Raw genomic sequence first — 17,021 nt, 5'->3', positions numbered from 1 at the left:
CGTGACACGCGTTTAGGGGTACCAAGCCATGACGTCAAATGTTCTGAAGAAGCTTTCAATTGTAAGCCAGGGGAAGTATCACATCACGAAGTGACTACAATTCAAACTCCAAGCAAATAAGTAACTTGTCGCTAGCATAATTATCAAAAACGAATTTCACTAGGCTCCTGTTCCCGAGGATGAGGGCATTATAACTATACACCGGGTCAGGCTTCCACGGCCCTTCATTCTGTAAGTAGATTCAGAGTCCATCTGCCGTCAATGGGAAATAGGTCGACGATACCCGCCCCCGTCACCGCCAGTCAGATAGACACGCGCACTGAGGTATACTCTAGCTGCTGTTTGTTCTCCACCCCGTTACAGCTTGTTCGGTAATCCGATTGATCTCGACCCATCATCAGGCTCCCTCCTGGGGACCGTAAAATTTCTTTAACCAATCCTGGGCTTCGTTGTATTCCTTTCTGACGCGTCTGAGCAGCTTTGATGTCTTTTCTAACGCCTCTGCTGGGGTTAGGTCTCTGTTGGCAACCTCATCACGAAGCTGTCCGTAATGTTGGATCTTTTCACATGAGTTTTGCACCCTTGCAAGACCAAGAGCCGCTGACGATCCTTTGAGATAATGACCAAGCCGTGAGAGTGCAGGCAGATCCTTATTTTCACTGTCAAATAATAATGTGGCTGATGAGAATGTGCGGGTCGGAAAAGAAGAATAGGATCACTGACTGTGCTTCATTCATATCATTAAATGTCTTTTCAGCCTGCTCAAAATACTCCCAGACCATAGGCTGAGAGAAATCATGGGTGTCATCCTCGTCGAGTTCCAATATTTGTTCAAAGGTTTCCATATGCACGACATCTTTAGACGCATTGTCATCGTCATCGTTGTCGTCGTTATCCTTATCCTATGGGATGCAGATCAGCCAAAATGTTTCTACACAATAGGCGCGCCCTCCAATGAAAAGGTGCGTACCTCGGCTTCCTTTGTCGGTTCCTCGGGCTTTGGTTGGGATGGTGGCTCCGGCTTATCATCAAGTGGAGTGGGTTCGGGAAGAGGGCTGGTGGGAGGCACAGGGCTCCTCACTGAAGGAGGCTCTTTCTGCTCGGGCTCGACATCTAAGCTCCTGGGTTGGATAGGTCGCAGGGGCTCCTGATGTGAGATCCGAGGGGAAGGAGATGGATCCTTGGGTGCTGAAGTGGGGAGGGGCCGTGGCAGTGGAGCGTGCTCGGTCGCAGACATGATTCGGAGAGATGGAATCGACAGGAGGGGTAGGCGAATAAAAACGAAGAAAAGGTAGGGAGAGAGACTACCTGGCAGCGGCGATATGGATGAATTGTAAAGCAGTTGTATTGCAATAGGTAAGTACTTTAGTGGAGATTTATCGACTGGCACCAATAATCAGTCACACTCTCTTCTCATCTATCGTCCCGTCACAGCCCTTTCCGGAGATCGGTGACCTCATAATAAGCCAATCCACGTGACCCTTTCGTCCACAGTCTAGGTCTCATAGAACTGGCCACTGCACCGTCAAGCTTGCATTGTCACTTGAACGGTGCCATTCAGATCACTGCCCTCTTTCGAAGGTCTGCGATTTGTTCTAGGCTATACCCCAATTCTTCCATTACCTGTATCACCTAGTCAGATCTCCTGCCGTGTTATCGCGAGAAAATAAATCTACCTCATCCGTATGCTCTGAGAGCCACGGTGGTGGGAGCCGTATCGCCATTTTCTGCCCATTGTATGCAACAGCAGGTGCAACTAATTTAATTTTCCCCGCACGAGCATGCTGAAGCTCCAATTTAGGTTTCTGCTGAATCGTAGCAACCAGTTCAGAACCACTCACGCTAACTTCAACCGTCACTTTCCTCGCTAGAGCCTAGAGCAGGAAAGCATCCCATTTCAGCCGAGACGTAAGAGGTATGAACAGGACGATTGGATCACCTGGGGATGATTGAACGTTTGCTCGATATTATTGATTGGTCCAAATGGCACTCTGGTCAACAAGCTTGTAAGCCAAAAACACAATATAACAATGGGCAACTTGTCATACCCTAGACCAGTAAACCGCTGCAGCCAATGGTCTTTCGTGTGCTTCGCAAGGACTCCAGTAATAATCTCAAGCAGCTCGGCCCGGTTAGCAACACGAGCGTCATTTGTTGCAAACTTCGGATTTGTAGCCAATGACGGATCTTCCAGAATCTTCTCAGCGAGCGTTTTGAACTGCCGCCGTGGTTCATGGTCGCAGCAAACATATTGGATGACGGCGATGGCCGAGATTGACAGACATATTGAAGAACTATAATTGAGCAAGAGCCAAAGACTGCGCTGAACGGTAAAGGACGTCGAAGGTGATTTGGCATACCTGTTTATTATTTCCAGCACCAATCATCAAAAATCCATCTTTGCAAGGGAAAACCTGGTATGGCACAATAGATGGATGAGCAGTACCGTGTCTTGAAGCTTCTTTGCCTGCTATCAGATAGTTCGACGCAATATTGGCCAGTCCAGCAACCTGATAGATCCATGAATAATATTTCGATACACAGAAATAGAAAGTTCACCTGTGACTCAAAAAGGTTACAGTCAATCCAAACTCCTTTCCCAGTCTGCTGCCGCGATAGAAGAGCGGCCATGATCGCTCCATGGGCGTAAAGTCCAGTGGCGATATCAGTTGCCGCCACGCCAACCTTGGATGGTGGTCGGTCTGGTTCACCAGTGCTGGTAGCAAAATAGTAATTCAGAAAACCAATTTTCTTGAGCAAGTTGCAAAATATTACATACATATGCATCAAGCCAGCTTCAGCTTCAATTATAACGTCATACCCAGCCGCCGTCCTATAGGGCCCCGTTTGTCCATAACCTTGATTTAACATCGGTGTCTGTAAGTGCAAGACAGGTAATAAACGTTACGTTGCCTACCAGTTATAGACGCATAAATCAAACGTTCATTGATCTTTTGGCAATCTTCCCATCCAAGTCCCAGCGAGGCCAACTTGCCGGCGACAAAGTTTTCAACTAGAACGTCCGACTTCTCCACAAGTTTCCGCACTATTTCCAAGCCTTCTGGTGTTTTCAGATTGACAGTAATAGAGCGCTTATTTCGATTTACCGCAAGAAAATAGGCCGATTCAGGTGGTAGGTGCTTTGACGCGTCAGGAGCTGAAGCTAACAACGGGGCGGATGGAGGATTCCAAGAGCCTGTTGAGGTGGTATACAGAAAGCAATGATGTGCAGAGATAATTCAGAAATTGAATGAAACAAAATTCGCATTGAATGTCTGTGCCCCAGCGGTGCATAGATACTGCGAAAATGAAACAATACAAATGCGCACGTACGGGTGTCATCTCCCCGAGAAACTTCCTCGACCTTTATGACATCTGCGCCGAGATCTGCCAATAGCATAGTCGCCGTTGGACCCGCGAGCACACGAGTGAGGTCTAGAACTCTAACACCCTTCAACGGAGGAGGTATTCCTGGCCCGTATGGAATGGCAGGCGCATCCGGAGGTGGTGCTGATCCTGATTCATAGAAACGCTTCCCTTTCAATACAAACCGTGTCGAAGTGCGTTTGAATGGACTATGAGTTGCGATTCGTGGATACCAGAGGGGGCGCGACATGGTCTAGAAGAGAAGCGTGTAGCTGTTGGAAATTGACAGGGCTGTAGTTGAAAACATAAGCACCGGCCGGCTTGAAGCGAAGGAGAGCGAATCCGAGTGAAGTGGTCAGGGTAGATTTCAAACAACTTGGTCCACCTAGGTCCACCCTAAATGAGAATGTGTCGAGGAGCGCTTTACCAGCATCTGAATGAGATATCGAGAAAGAGTTGCGCGTTGAATTAATTTTTTGAAATAATCACAAATAAAACAGAAATTACAAACAAGATCACTAGAATTAGGTGCTAAAGGTATGTCGATCAATATACACAATGAACATGTAAAATATGGAAAATACAAATGCAAAAAACAATTACACTACTAATGAAAACGTGAGACGTAAAGGACGTTAAAGTCGTGCTTCAGATGAAGGCCGTAGATATGCGAGCGCTATTGGTGGTTGATGAGCATGTGTCGAGGGTGATAGATTCATTGTGAACGGATTTCTTCATCTTGGGAGGAGGTTGTGCTATCGAGGGATGATAAACTGGACTGGCGACTGTGTCTACGCGATGACTGGAGACGATCGCATGAGAACCAGAGAATCCAAGAAGATGGAGAAAAAGGCATACATTACTGATAGATTCTGAGCGGCTAGGGTATTCAAATGAAGGACCGGTAGTTGATGAGAATGTTTTCAACTGGATTGGTGAGGGACCCTTGTAGGAATCCGACTCAACCAAAGGTGTATGGGCCATCAGGACGCAAAAATCGATGAAGGACGCGATGCGGGATGGTGGGCTGTTGAGGGGCATGGTAGAGGCCAGGGAGAAGCAACTCAGTACCGTTGGGTGTGAAATCGTATACGGATTCTTTGGCTTAAGTACATAAAATTGCTCGGACACTCTGGTCTGACCTTTTATTGTCAGAAACCTGCAGGCCTCCATAACCACATACCGGCCTATACGTCATCATTGGTAAGCTGATCCGTCCGACGCGTCCAGACCCACACTTAATTAGGCTCCTTCCTTTTTCGGTCATCGCGTCGCGCCTCCCTCGTCTTCAATACACCCTCTAACAAACTCAAATCAGGATATTTTCATATAACCCTCAGTATTACATATTTTTGCGTATTTATTTCGCTCATTTACTGCCGGCGCGTCTAGACATGTGGCACATGTCATTGTGCAAATGCCTCCTGGTGATGGCAGTCATAAACAGCTTACTTCGAGGTTATATCGGTATATTGGTATATTTCCGGTACAACATGCGAAGTGACTTTTTCAAGGATCTGGTATTTGGAGAAACTCGAGAGTTGGCCAACGATACTTGGAATTGCTTAGAGACAGTGTTGACCAACTTGATTCTGATTTGATTATCAATGCTATTGGTATACAAGTCCTCGAGCCTGAGATTGCTTACTGGACTATATCTTATATCCTTCAATAAATTACTGACCGTTTGTAGATCGACTAAGATGTGACTAAACCCCATGCCCGCCCAGCGGAGAGCACTTAGCAGCTCTACTTTCTCGAATCTCATAAGAGAGATTATTATAGTAATGACCTGTTGAAGGCGCCGTTTCTTAATCTAAGTCGTTATATGAGATAGAGTAGAAACTCTCAGATGATCAGCGGCTGCGTAGTAGAATATCTCCCCCTGCGCATGTCCTCTCAGCGGATTAGCAGGTACTAGTCAAGTTTCATGGTAACTCAAGGATATTGTTAACTGTGAAGATACATTTGCAGTACTAAATACTAGTATTACCCATTACGGGCGATTTCATTCAATATGCCAAGATTAATTGTTTTGTCAAAAAATTCAAGAACTCAAAGTACTAAAATGCAACTGAAAATTGCATACGCAATTGTTCCGGATCGTACCCGAACCATCCGTACTTTTACTATAAGCACAAGAACAAAGTCAACCCTAATTGCGGATACACTGGTGAGAGTGACTGCGAAGTGCCAGGGGGAGCCCCAAGACCTTGTTTACCAAAAGCGGAAATGAGGCATCGTCAATTAGCAGGAGCTTCGGCAGCGATCCTGCACTCCTTGACTAGTACCACATCTACGCAACATCATATCGACATGAGTCAACGATTGTCGCCCCACAGCAGTCCACATAGACACGCAGACATCAACCAATCTCCATCTCAAGTAGCCTCAACATCTTCCCTGAAGCGCAGAGCTTCCCCATCTTTTGAGTGCCCTGACGATAACAGTCGCAAGAAGATGAAGGAAGGCGTGGCAGATAACATCCATCAAACAGACCGCATTTCAAGTGAGAACTCGGCGACCTTCATCGACGACCTCCTCGAGGAACTCCAATGTGGATGTTGCTCTGGGCTCGTCTATAACCCTGTCCTCGTCGTGCCTTGTCAACACTTTTTCTGTGGGAGGTAAACCCCTCTTCAATCGCCTCATTCCCCGAAACGCGTTTCGGCTTCTAGATTGCTAATTGTCATTTTCTTTTGACAGCTGTTGCACCCTTTGGATTCGTGTGAGTATTTTTCTTCAAGTAAATGCGTCTCCTAAGCGGTTCTGGTGACTTTTGTGAGCTCTCGGGTTGGGGGACATGATAATGCGGAGCAAGGATGTTTTCCATCGAATCACCCCTCTGGAATTTACACCTGTCGCAGACATAAGCTGACCACTGAGTTTTATTAGAATGGTGGCACAAGCTGCCCTGCATGCCGCGGCGGCGCGACAATAGCGATGCCATTCCGCGCCCTTCAACCAATAATTGAGAGATTACTTCGGAACGCACCTGAAAGGGCGCGTACACAGCGTGAAAAGGATCAAGCTGACGAAATTTACAAGGCTGGGACACCGCTCCGTGTAAATTTATTTGACCCTTTATATCATGCCAGGGCTGAGGAAGTTGCATTCATTTTTCTACAGATCCCTCCTCCAAGGGAAGCATCACCTCCGCCCGACGTGAATAGAAGCACTGAATATGTTCATCCTTGTCCACACTGTTTGCCCAACAATCCGTACGACTGGAGATGCCCTCAGCCTATTGTTGATCCCAGCAGTGATATCGATCATGCGTGGCATATCGACGACGGTGTGCCACCGGGCCATGGTAACTGCGGGAATTGGTCAGTCTCGTTCTTGTTTTCCTGGGTTTGTATTCATTTTTCCCGGGAAAATATAGTGAGAATTTACTTGCTCTTCGAGCACCCACTACGACAAAATGTGATCTTTGTCTTGTGTCGTTTTGCGGGATAGGAGTGCAGGATCGGTGCATGGCGCTGCCGCTTCTCTCTCAGCATCCGCACAATATGTCTACGCATTCTGATCTAATACAATCGGCCGAAGTGTACGAATGCTTCGATGGCAATACCGTTGAGGTCGAAATAATGTTAGAATATCTGGACACTCAAGGCATCAGCCCAAGGCATATATACCGCGAAGTGAGCTATTTTTTTAACACCTTGGACTTGGAAGTTTATAAACAACCATAGATTGTACAACACATACAGAAACAGCCCCGCGGATTTGCACCATTATTAGAACTCGAGTTATTCACTGATATCCATTCAGTTGCTCCTGGCCCAGAGCCCAGTGCTGATTCTCCGCGAACGAAAGCATGCCGTCTGTGTGCAGCTGAAATATTTCTCTGGGGCCTCAGGGAATGGTGGGTTAGAGAAAGAAAGAAGGGATGTCTCGATCAATCTATCATGAATCGTAAAGATTGCCCTGACGCCGCACGATGTGTTCGTCAAAAGAATGACCTTGGTATGTTTATTCTTATTTTCGCGAATCTTATGAAACTGAATTTAGTATGCATTTCGCCTTAGCTCACGCCAAAGAATGTTAGATTTTATATTATACCTTTTCATTATCACACAACTCACAGGTCCACCCCACTTATCTTTAGATAACCACATTTTTTCCGCTCCTGATTCAGAAGACGAGCAAAACCAAGTCCCTGCGCCTGAAGTCGTAGATGTTACAGGTGCCGACAACTCTCATCCCGCCAACGTTGAAGATCCGCCTGTACAACCTATGCTTGGGATATCCTCACCAAGTTTACCATCAATTCCCAACGAAGCTTCCTCGTCCCAATCTTCCCTTGCATTGCAATTCCTTCTCAACGAAGTTGGTGAAGATGTAGAAATGATGTCACCGCCGCCTTTCCATCCCCCTGTATCAGACGCATGCAACACTGATTGACTTTACATGCATCGAAAAGGTCAACAGCACAAAGAAGATGATGCTACAATACCCTCCAACATATCAGACGAACGCAACCCCAGAACTGTACTCATTCCAAGGGCCTCTACGACAGCATGCAATCATGTAATATTATGTTTATACAGCAGTTCATTTATAATTCACCGGGAGGCCATCATTTAGAACTTAAACTAAACTGTAACAGCAATATTCAGAGAGGAAAGACATATGAATACGAAGAGGAAGATACCGACTTTTATAGATTGTTGTTAAGTAGTAAAATATTTGGTAAAGGATACGAAAGGGTGAATATACAGACCATACGAATACGAATAGAGAAAATTAGGTTTGAATTACATAGTCATCGCCCCCGAAAGTGTAAGAGGTTTTCCTGCTTGGTCGACAAGAGCATGGATATGTGACTCCTTTTTGGAGCGCTTCCGTTCTTCTTCCATTTCTAAAATTTGGCTTTTGAGCTGATCAAGCGCCGATTGAGATCGCTGACCGGTACTGAACGCGTTCGGTACCTGCGAGTCGTCGGTCTGCGATTTTTTCCTTGTGATTTCGTGGTGGCCCAAAAATCTCGCAAATGCAGAGCTGGTGGACGTTGTACTAGAAGGCGACGCTGTGTTGGAAACAGAGGATGTAGAGATTGATAGTTGTGAGTTAGGCGCAGGTTCGAAGTGTGGCGGTGGCGCTGTCTGGCCATTAAGCTCAGCTGGTGCAATCCAGCGAACGTTAGGCGCCTTTTTTGGCCAGACGACTGGGGTCATGCCATGAAGTTTGGGAGTGCTGCTTTTCCGGTTGATATGATATTCGTCATCGGTGGTGTTGTTCGCATCACTGTCTGAAGTTGCTGAATTTTGGTAATCGATGTAGGAACGACCAATGCTGTTCGAAGATGTCTTGGGAGTTAGGGGTGAAGAAGCTTCGTTGGGAAGGGAAGAAGATCTATTTATATAGCTGACGGAGGGTCTGTGATGATGACCCGGAGCGGTAGAAGTGGCGTCGGCGACGGATGATAGCCTTGGGCGGGAAGAATGGTGTCGTAAGGGTTGCAGATCGGCCGGGGAAGTGCCAACATTGACATTCATGTTTACCACGATCGTGGACGGCGCTTGTTCATTGGTTGGCAGTTCTTGCATAGTATCTTCATAGTTTTTGTTAATATTTTTTTCGTTTGTTTCCACGTTTGGCATAGTTTCAAGAGGATTTTTTTAGAAATCCTACTTACTATATGAACTACTGCTGCCCCCTCCTCTGTCGGCTATGGTGGACCACTTGGCATCTGAAGTGCCCCGTGGCCGGGATACGTATTTACTAGACGAGCCATTACCACCATCGCCGCCGCTATCAGACGGTCGGCTACTTCCCCCGTTTTCTTTTTCAGTTCGTCTTGATGGTCGCTTTTGTGTGTACGACTGAATGTAATGGGACAAACACATCAAAATTGTTACGTGTATAATAAACCATTGAACTTACCATAACAGTCTTTAAAGCTCTGATGATTGATAAGGTCAGTTGATGGTTGGGAAAAAAACATATGATCTTACCGAATTTGGAGACTCCTACAGCTGCATAAAGTTGCCACTTCATAAACCCCCACAGAAGTCGAGTTCGACAATGACCGGTGCATGGCATGTTTTACAAGTGATTCCAGATGTGGTATCCGGTAATTAGTAGCCAGAATTAATAGTTGACTCAGCACTGCTGGTGTATGCTGTAGCGGAGTAATCAATGCGAGAGAGTAAAAATATTGTAGCAATGCCATTGTAACGGCATATGGTTCCGAGAGATGGAACGCTCGAGGCGTCAGCCGTGGGTCAACGCGTGGTTCATCCAGCACTCCATCACCTGCGACCTCGGGTAGAGGGAGATGCATCGATGATGTTGGGAGCGATTCCAGTGTTGTTGTTGCCTTTCGCAAAAACTGCTTTCGTTGTTCTTTGAACCATGGCCAACGATCTTCCAGGATGCGTCTTGAGCACGGTATTCTGACGCCGTCGTCACAGACGACTTCAAAATCTGTCAGCACTCGCTCTTCTAGAGCTGCGAGGCCCAGCTCCTGCATTCTAACGTCCAGTTTGAGTGGAGGAGGCTGATATATTCCGAAGGCTTCTAGGTCAACAACTGCGACGTGATCCCAGCTCAACAATCGTCGGTTGTAGTCATCTACAAGATTGCCATGTCGATTCCCAAATATTAGAAATTTGTTAGCATCCGCCCACAAGCATCCTCGGAACCAAGAACCGGTTTCAATGGCTTTCCCAGGATCTATACGCGACCAGGTCATAGAGGTCAAGTCGAGAACCCAGATAGAGAACGACTGGTAACTATGGGCAAGGTACGTCCCTGCAATAATAAGATGTGTACCGAGAATAGCGCCAGTAGGGAATCGAAGACCCGGTGGACTAGTAGTTCCTGTCATGGAAGAAGACCGGTCTTGGATTGTAAAGTCCGTATCTGGGAGGGGTGAAAAAACCTCAAGCTCTCGCTTAACGTCGGTAAACTATGACAAGCAGTTATTAAATGCGCTTGACATGAACAACTTGAAGGACATACGTTATAGTTGCTGTAGAGGTAAATATCACTGGGATGATCTTCAGTGGGTTCAACGGAATAAGCGAGATGTGTCATGGCTTCAGGAGGGGTCACATCGTCGGATGGACTTGCAGTACTTTTAGACGGTTTGAATCTTCTTCCAGAGGCCTCCAAAGAAGATGAGAGAGAAGCTTGCATTTCTTCCTGAGGGAATCGAACGGTAGTATTTGAAGATACGGCTACACTTCGATAGGTGCCGCAATGTCTTGGATAGTCGCGTTTCTGCACCCAGGTCTTGGTAACGAGATCGAATACACATACATCATCCAACCACGTATTGTAGAAGTCCTGGCCTCCGATGACAAATAGGCGATCTGCCGTTACTGAAGAAAGGTGGGCATAACGAGCACGAGGGAGTAGCGGGTCGGGTTCAGGGGGTGGGGGAGGAGACGGTAACCACCGTCTCGTAGAGAGATTGTAGAGCCGTACATCGTTAAGAACACACAGCTCATCGGGATTTGAGGAATCGAGCTGATTGCTCATACCACCGAAGACAACGAGGTGATTATTCCCTGGATCAACTGTAAGTTAAGTAAAAGTTAATGGGATCAAAGCGTACATGTATCTGCACTATGGAAATATCGCGCTCTTGGGACATCGTCGTCCGGATACATGGGGATTTGCTCCCAAACGAAGGTCTCCAAATCAAAAACATAGAGGTCGGATACCATCCTACGTTCCGTTACCAATCTTCCACCCTGTCAGAAGGTCAATGACATGGTGGTCAATAAAGAGTCTTACAACTCACAAAGAGATACATTTTGGAGCCCACGACGGTCGTTGATGCGCCCTGTGAACGAAGAAAGTCATGTGTAACTGGAAAAAGTGGAACTGAGAATAAACGAGGACACATACAACAAGTTTAGCAGGGACATCGCCAGTAGTCTTCCTGCAGAATGTGGTGAGATCGTAAATGGAGTGCAGCATGGTAGGATTAGGCGCTCGTGGGCGCTGTAGGGCTTGGGAGAAAAGGGAAGAGTGAAGAGACTGGAATGGACAACGAACAGAGCAATTATTCTCCCAACAATGTTCGATCAAGCAGGCAGGCACCCGTCACCGGCTGCCGACACGCCGTTGACATAGCCTCTTTTAGCCTTTTTACGGCCCCAGAGGTAAACCCCACAAATAACAGGGGTTTTGCATTTACATCCATATTATCAGCTAGCTTTATGACTTGAACTGCTGCTTTTTTGAGGCAATAAAGGGAAGGGAATTTGGAGGTATGTAGCTTCATAACTAACGTTTTCAACGTAGCAGAATGATTTACAAATGAAAAGGGTCGGTGAGTAATTTTAAGTAGATAATTTAGGCTGCCAAAACCATGCTTCTCAAGCAGCCTCTATGATTACAAAAGGTACGGAATACAACGTGGGCGATGCGGTCAACCTGAACTCGGCGCAAAAGTGCCTTTGGACAAGGCGAACAAAAATCCGACTGATACGTTGGTGTGCCTTCACTCGGTGTCGATCCCTGGTTTGCGTCGGCTATTTCCGGTCGTAAGCCGTTCATCGCGTCATCTAATCTGGAATGCACTCCTTAGCAAAAAATGTCTTCAACTTATCTCTTCAGTGCTCCTTTCCAAAGCCATCTGTCCCCCGGAGAAACTTTCTGAAAAAGTTTGGCGCCTCTCGATTCGCAATGGACAAAGTCATCGCACAACCTGCTGCCGATAAACTCAAAGTCCTCCCTCACCTTCAATACGTGACCAAGGATCATCTCACCCCCAGCAACGCCGCATCGTCTCCTCTAGATCAGTTTCGATCATGGTTCAAAGAGGCTGTTGAAGGCGACAAAGTGCAAGAACCGGAAGCCATGACACTCTCAACTGCGACCCCCAATGGTATCCCATCCGCACGCGTCGTTCTCCTGAAACAAGTCGACTCAAAGGGTTTCGTCTTTTTCACCAACTACACCTCTCGAAAATCTCAAGAACTCTCAGTCAATCCTCATGCTGCTATTGCCATATATTGGCGGGAGATTCATAGATCAGTTAGAGTGGTCGGACGGGTTGAGAAACTCACTCCAGAAGAAAACGCAGAGTACTTCCAGAGTCGTCCTGTTGGTAGCCGCCTAGGCGCTTGGGCAAGTAAGCAAAGTACAGTGATACAGGAAGGTGAACTTGATGCTCGACTGGCAAAAGTCAAGTCCAAGTTTGGGATTCAGGACGAGAAGGACGGCGCTGAGGTCCCTACCCCCGAATTCTGGGGCGGTTGGAGAGTGATTCCAGAGTACATCTTCTACGCCTTGTTGCATGAGAAATTTGCTGACTCTGTTTTAGTGAAGTTGAATTTTGGAGTGGAAAGCCCTCTCGATTACACGACCGCATTCGCTATCTGAGAACGGGAGAGATATCGGATGAACATCCTACCTGGAAGATTGAAAGATTGTCACCGTAGATCTAAGCTGGCAACCAAGTAACACGATTTTGTTTTCCAGAGATAATCATTATTCGTATCAACGTCAACTTTGCAAATATCGGAATCGCGTAACGTCGTTGTGATTACAAAACCTCTCCTCTCGCTGCATGCCAACATGCCTTCGACCATTTCACAAGGGCAGCTTTTGCAGCCTCTTCGTCACCCTTAACCCAATGTTTCATCGGCTCTCCCTGCAATGCCCGTCCATAGGAAAACGTCAGAGGTGGCAATCTCGTGAAAGGAGATGTCGGCGGAGACGCTAGTACTAGCGCATTTATCGCCGCCAGCCATTGCGTCGCTTGTGAAGATGGCAATCCTCCTGTAATCATGTTAGAAGAAAGATCGAAAATATTGGGAATACACTTGCCAGATAAGAATAAGATTCCTGGAACAGCTGCTGGCACAGCACGAGATAAAACTGTGGCAGTGGCGACAGCTATTTCTTCAGGGGTGACATTAGACCTGGAAGGGTGTCGCAGCCCAGGTTGGGGGAACGAGGGCTTGATGAGGGATCCTATGATATATCCCAAGTCTCAGAAAATTTCCAAAACCGATGTATCGATTAGAATTAATCACCTTCTAACAAGACGCCGTGGGCTCTCATGCGCTCGTAGATCATGGCAATTGCTTGCTCGTGGATCTCTGCACTTCTCGTAAGATCTGCGTCCCTCGAAAAATCGACATCGGGTTCAACGATGGGGACCAAACCGGCTTGCTGGCTAATCGCTGCAAACTGAGCCAACGTTTCGGCCTGAGTCTCGAGAGAAATGCGTGAAGGGAAGCCACCCTCAACAGAACTACAAGCTATCGGTGCCCGCCACTTGGAGAACCGCGCGCCTTCGGCACGGGCTGCTTGCATCTTGGACAGAAGGTCGTCGAGTCCTTGTACTATGAACTCATCTTCCGATCGGGGTATCGGTGTCAGTTCTAAGTTGGCGCGGACGCCTGGTATGATTCCCTTCTCAGATAGAATCTCGGCTAGCTTAAAATCGCGGAGTGTCTCGTCGTGAAGAATCACTCCAGAGATATAATCTAAGCATTCTTTCAGCACCATTAGGATACGTAGCTTCTTGGAAAAGTTTACCAGTCGGAGCGGCACTGTACATGCACACTCTCCATTTCTTTCGGCGCTCCCTTTTATCTTCTTCACTACGGGTTTTGTTCAATTTGGGATCCTCATCCAATGAAGCGAGCAGGTCATCCATTGCATAAGGTGCTTCATCTGTCGCGTAAATTCCCTTACCACGGGGGTTCACTAAAGCTCTGGCTATCTTGATTAACTCGTGTGCGTCGAACTTGGAATAGTAAGGGTATAGGAGAATTTGTACATCTCCAGGCTGCCTCCACTCATCCTTATTTGCGTCTGGACTTATGTCTGGTGTGGCGAAAAGGTTATGGGGGCGGGTGTAAATGTTCTCCGGTGACATGGCAATTCTTGCGATAGATGAGAAACAAGAAAGAATGAAACGAGTTTATGTTCCATCCTCTCACAGAGTCTTGAGCTGGAGCATGACCACCTATTTATATCATTTGACTCCACTTCATTGAAGCATACAATATTGAAATCGATAATTCGACCTTCAGCATAAAAAGATGTCGGGAGGTTTTCTCTGAACTTTACCTAATAGCTATCTTCCATATACCGTGCTCATTTACTAATTATTCGTGTCGAAAGTCGCGTCGCAATTTCTCTCTTGCTCAGGGGTAAACAACGTGTTTTGATGGACACGGGCCGTACGGTCCGCAAGCGCTGTATTCTGCACTCGTGATTTTGCCGGGCATTTGATGCACGAACTTCACCTGGTTGAGTCTTTGAACAACGTATACTCAGCGCCTCCTACACTATGCGAAGCATGTCCTTTACAAGAATATTGCGTACATATTCATCACGATTGCATAGACCTATGTCTACGAATATCCATCCTACACCAAAAAAAATGGAAGGACCTGGCGAAGATTTTAGGCCACCATGGGTTTATGTCGGGTCCGGTCTGGTTTCCTGGGCTGTTATTCCGGGTGTGCAAATAAATCTTACTGCAGTCTATTCTTTTATCTCACCTTTTATAAGGCATTGTTCTTTACTCCGTATTCCTTTATGATTTCGGGGACCAAGAGCATGTATTTCAGGCTGTCAGTTCATTGAAACATTTTTGTCCAATTACTTTTTCTGACCTTTGTATTGCTTGTTTGCAGCCAAGAAGATGGGCTCGGAGAAAGATAAATTCTTTCTTCACCCTTTCACCCGCAGAGGAGAAACTTTTACTGCTTGATAACCAGCAGTCGAACCCCGCCGACACCGAGGAAACCATCCAAGGATAATCTAGTGGATATGTTTCCATTTTCTTCACTGCAAGGTCATTCCAATACATCTCATGGCTGTAGTGACATCAAGGTATGGCGAAACGCTAGTTTGATGCCAACCCGGGGGGAGATATGTTGCCTTGTAGTCCATAGAGGGATGCACTGGGCCCTTCCTCACTTCAAAACTCCATTGGCATCTAATGGGACTGGATCAGTTCTCGCCGGGTACTTGTTTGTCAGATATATCCTCGATAAGATTTTAACCTCTAATATATCGTGTATCCCATATCTATACAAACAGGTCGTTTGTTGATGTCTTCCGTTGCTGGGATGAATGTCTTTTCCCAGTTAACCAAATATGCTTTGGTTGCGTCTCAATCACAATGTGAATCAAGCTGCTGCATTTGATCAGCTCGAATGCTTCATCACAAGAATCAATTTGTGAATTTTCAGTTACCTCACGCACAGGTCGCGCCTCGCCTTCGCTCTTTTATGACAATTACGAAAAAGTGTTACTTGACCTTAAAACCATCCTTCAGTAAAGTCATGAAGGGCTCAAACCACTCTGTAGGGCACATCAGCCAAAATTCGAAGGTTGTGTTGATCCTGATATTTTATCGCCTGCAAAATTCTTTATCACGTCTGCTCAAGTAGACTCTCGGGATATCCGGTAATAAATTGCATGGCTATGTTGGACACACGAAAGTAAAATACTTAAAGGTTTTTGCCATCAAGTTTGCGGGTCGCAATGCATATCTAAATTTCTTACGAGTTTGATAGATACATCGCTCGAAATTGATGAGTTTAGTCCAATAAAGTCGGGCCGACAAATTAGGGTCGTGGTGCGTGAACGATGCGTGGATACACCAAACCCCAGCAATTCTTGCCGAAATGTTTATGCCCCCATTCCAGTTAGACCGTTAGATGATTTACACGCCGATATGTAATTGTAAAATATGTCATAATGATGAAAGTCGCCATCATAACGAATGCAATTGGTCCAATTAGTACTCCCAGGACCTTATGAGTCTGAAACCACTGGCAGTTTTTGAACGCGTAAGTAAAAAACAAACTTCATAACGCGTTGCCTGATCCAGAAACTCCCTACTTTTACGATTGCACTTTAGGTCTACAGTGTAACGGAAAATCTTTGAAATGTAAGGCCTGTGTCGCTCGAATGTATGGAAGCATATTTTGTTAGGTCCAGGAAGGCCGCGCTATAGAAGAAATTGACCAAGATAGATAGTAAAGTTTCCAAAAGGAATATTTATATGCTTTCAAGGTCAATTTGAGGATACCGCATTGGATACGAAGAACAAATCTGGCATTATGTATCCAAAAGACATATTAGGTCCATAAAGTTCTTGATGAAGTCGATTTTATACTTACTATATCTTGAACACGAGGAAGTGATAAGTGTGATTCACGTGACTTGAAGGGAGCGCGTCAAGTTGCTGGCGGCCGATTTAATTATACAAAAGTAACCTTTCCTTGACCTTTCACCAACCATTGTCTCGTTAAACATTTGCAAAACGTCTGTGCCTCAGGCCCTTCTGCTGCGTGATCTCGGTGGCTCATTTTTCTGTCCTGTCGCACAAACTGTCCCGTTCAACGCCTAGAACTGCATTTACATTCGACCTAACCGACACATTCTATGCCCGTCGGCAGTGATGTTCTTAATGTCAAAAAGACGCTTGAGCTACTTCGAGAAAAGCCGGCAGATACTGCCGCTGCGACAGACTCTATCCTTGAGGGAATCTACTCATTTCTAATGAGTATCCCTCCGAATCCCGATGGGGGTCTTCACTGGTTTTGTGACAAAGCGGAAGCTACAACTGTCGATGCAGCAACCTTTTTGATTCGATTGATGGCATATAATAGCCCTCAGGTTGTTGAGTGGAAGAAGAGACTGCATCATTGCTTGTCCTC

At 46.2% G+C, this 17,021-nt stretch overlaps 7 protein-coding genes across 7 annotated transcripts; 3 read left to right on the top strand and 4 right to left on the bottom strand.

Annotated features, from left to right (window-relative positions):
• Window positions 1-397: 397 nt before the first annotated feature.
• On the bottom strand, window positions 398-1,237 carry JR316_0007139 (Multistep phosphorelay regulator 1; the record flags this gene model as incomplete). Its single annotated transcript, XM_047892882.1, has 3 exons — window positions 398-659; window positions 724-902; window positions 971-1,237. 3 exons carry the CDS (start codon window positions 1,235-1,237, stop codon window positions 398-400), a joined length of 708 nt encoding a protein of 235 aa, XP_047748164.1.
• A 391-nt stretch (window positions 1,238-1,628) lies between these two features.
• JR316_0007138 (Succinate--hydroxymethylglutarate CoA-transferase) lies at window positions 1,629-3,616 on the bottom strand (the record flags this gene model as incomplete). The annotated part of the gene is made up of 8 exons (XM_047892881.1): window positions 1,629-1,874; window positions 1,940-1,991; window positions 2,049-2,218; window positions 2,361-2,510; window positions 2,560-2,716; window positions 2,780-2,858; window positions 2,918-3,196; window positions 3,334-3,616. The coding sequence occupies 8 exons, from the start codon at window positions 3,614-3,616 to the stop codon at window positions 1,629-1,631; spliced, it is 1,416 nt and encodes a 471-aa protein (XP_047748163.1).
• Window positions 3,617-5,682: 2,066 nt separating this feature from the next.
• Window positions 5,683-7,773, top strand: JR316_0007137 (E3 ubiquitin-protein ligase CHFR; the record flags this gene model as incomplete). Its single annotated transcript, XM_047892880.1, has 8 exons — window positions 5,683-5,993; window positions 6,073-6,094; window positions 6,262-6,432; window positions 6,496-6,695; window positions 6,752-7,010; window positions 7,062-7,335; window positions 7,398-7,412; window positions 7,457-7,773. 8 exons carry the CDS (start codon window positions 5,683-5,685, stop codon window positions 7,771-7,773), a joined length of 1,569 nt encoding a protein of 522 aa, XP_047748162.1.
• A 353-nt stretch (window positions 7,774-8,126) lies between these two features.
• On the bottom strand, window positions 8,127-11,301 carry JR316_0007136 (Protein ral2; the record flags this gene model as incomplete). Its single annotated transcript, XM_047892879.1, has 8 exons — window positions 8,127-8,923; window positions 9,008-9,194; window positions 9,256-9,274; window positions 9,327-10,282; window positions 10,336-10,886; window positions 10,934-11,072; window positions 11,123-11,164; window positions 11,230-11,301. The coding sequence occupies 8 exons, from the start codon at window positions 11,299-11,301 to the stop codon at window positions 8,127-8,129; spliced, it is 2,763 nt and encodes a 920-aa protein (XP_047748161.1).
• Window positions 11,302-12,012: 711 nt separating this feature from the next.
• Window positions 12,013-12,770, top strand: JR316_0007135 (Pyridoxine/pyridoxamine 5'-phosphate oxidase; the record flags this gene model as incomplete). Its single annotated transcript, XM_047892878.1, has 2 exons — window positions 12,013-12,602; window positions 12,653-12,770. 2 exons carry the CDS (start codon window positions 12,013-12,015, stop codon window positions 12,768-12,770), a joined length of 708 nt encoding a protein of 235 aa, XP_047748160.1.
• Window positions 12,771-12,874: 104 nt separating this feature from the next.
• On the bottom strand, window positions 12,875-14,218 carry JR316_0007134 (Fructose-bisphosphate aldolase 5, cytosolic; the record flags this gene model as incomplete). Its single annotated transcript, XM_047892877.1, has 4 exons — window positions 12,875-13,110; window positions 13,159-13,305; window positions 13,368-13,823; window positions 13,876-14,218. 4 exons carry the CDS (start codon window positions 14,216-14,218, stop codon window positions 12,875-12,877), a joined length of 1,182 nt encoding a protein of 393 aa, XP_047748159.1.
• Window positions 14,219-14,695: 477 nt separating this feature from the next.
• On the top strand, window positions 14,696-15,110 carry JR316_0007133 (uncharacterized protein; the record flags this gene model as incomplete). The annotated part of the gene is made up of 3 exons (XM_047892876.1): window positions 14,696-14,807; window positions 14,860-14,921; window positions 14,985-15,110. 3 exons carry the CDS (start codon window positions 14,696-14,698, stop codon window positions 15,108-15,110), a joined length of 300 nt encoding a protein of 99 aa, XP_047748158.1.
• Between the last annotated feature and the right edge of the window lie 1,911 nt (window positions 15,111-17,021).

This window comes from Psilocybe cubensis, chromosome 6 (assembly GCF_017499595.1).
Source record: "Psilocybe cubensis strain MGC-MH-2018 chromosome 6, whole genome shotgun sequence".
Lineage (NCBI taxonomy): Eukaryota > Fungi > Basidiomycota > Agaricomycetes > Agaricales > Agrocybaceae > Psilocybe > Psilocybe cubensis.
This window is presented reverse-complemented; position numbering and strand designations above follow the sequence as displayed.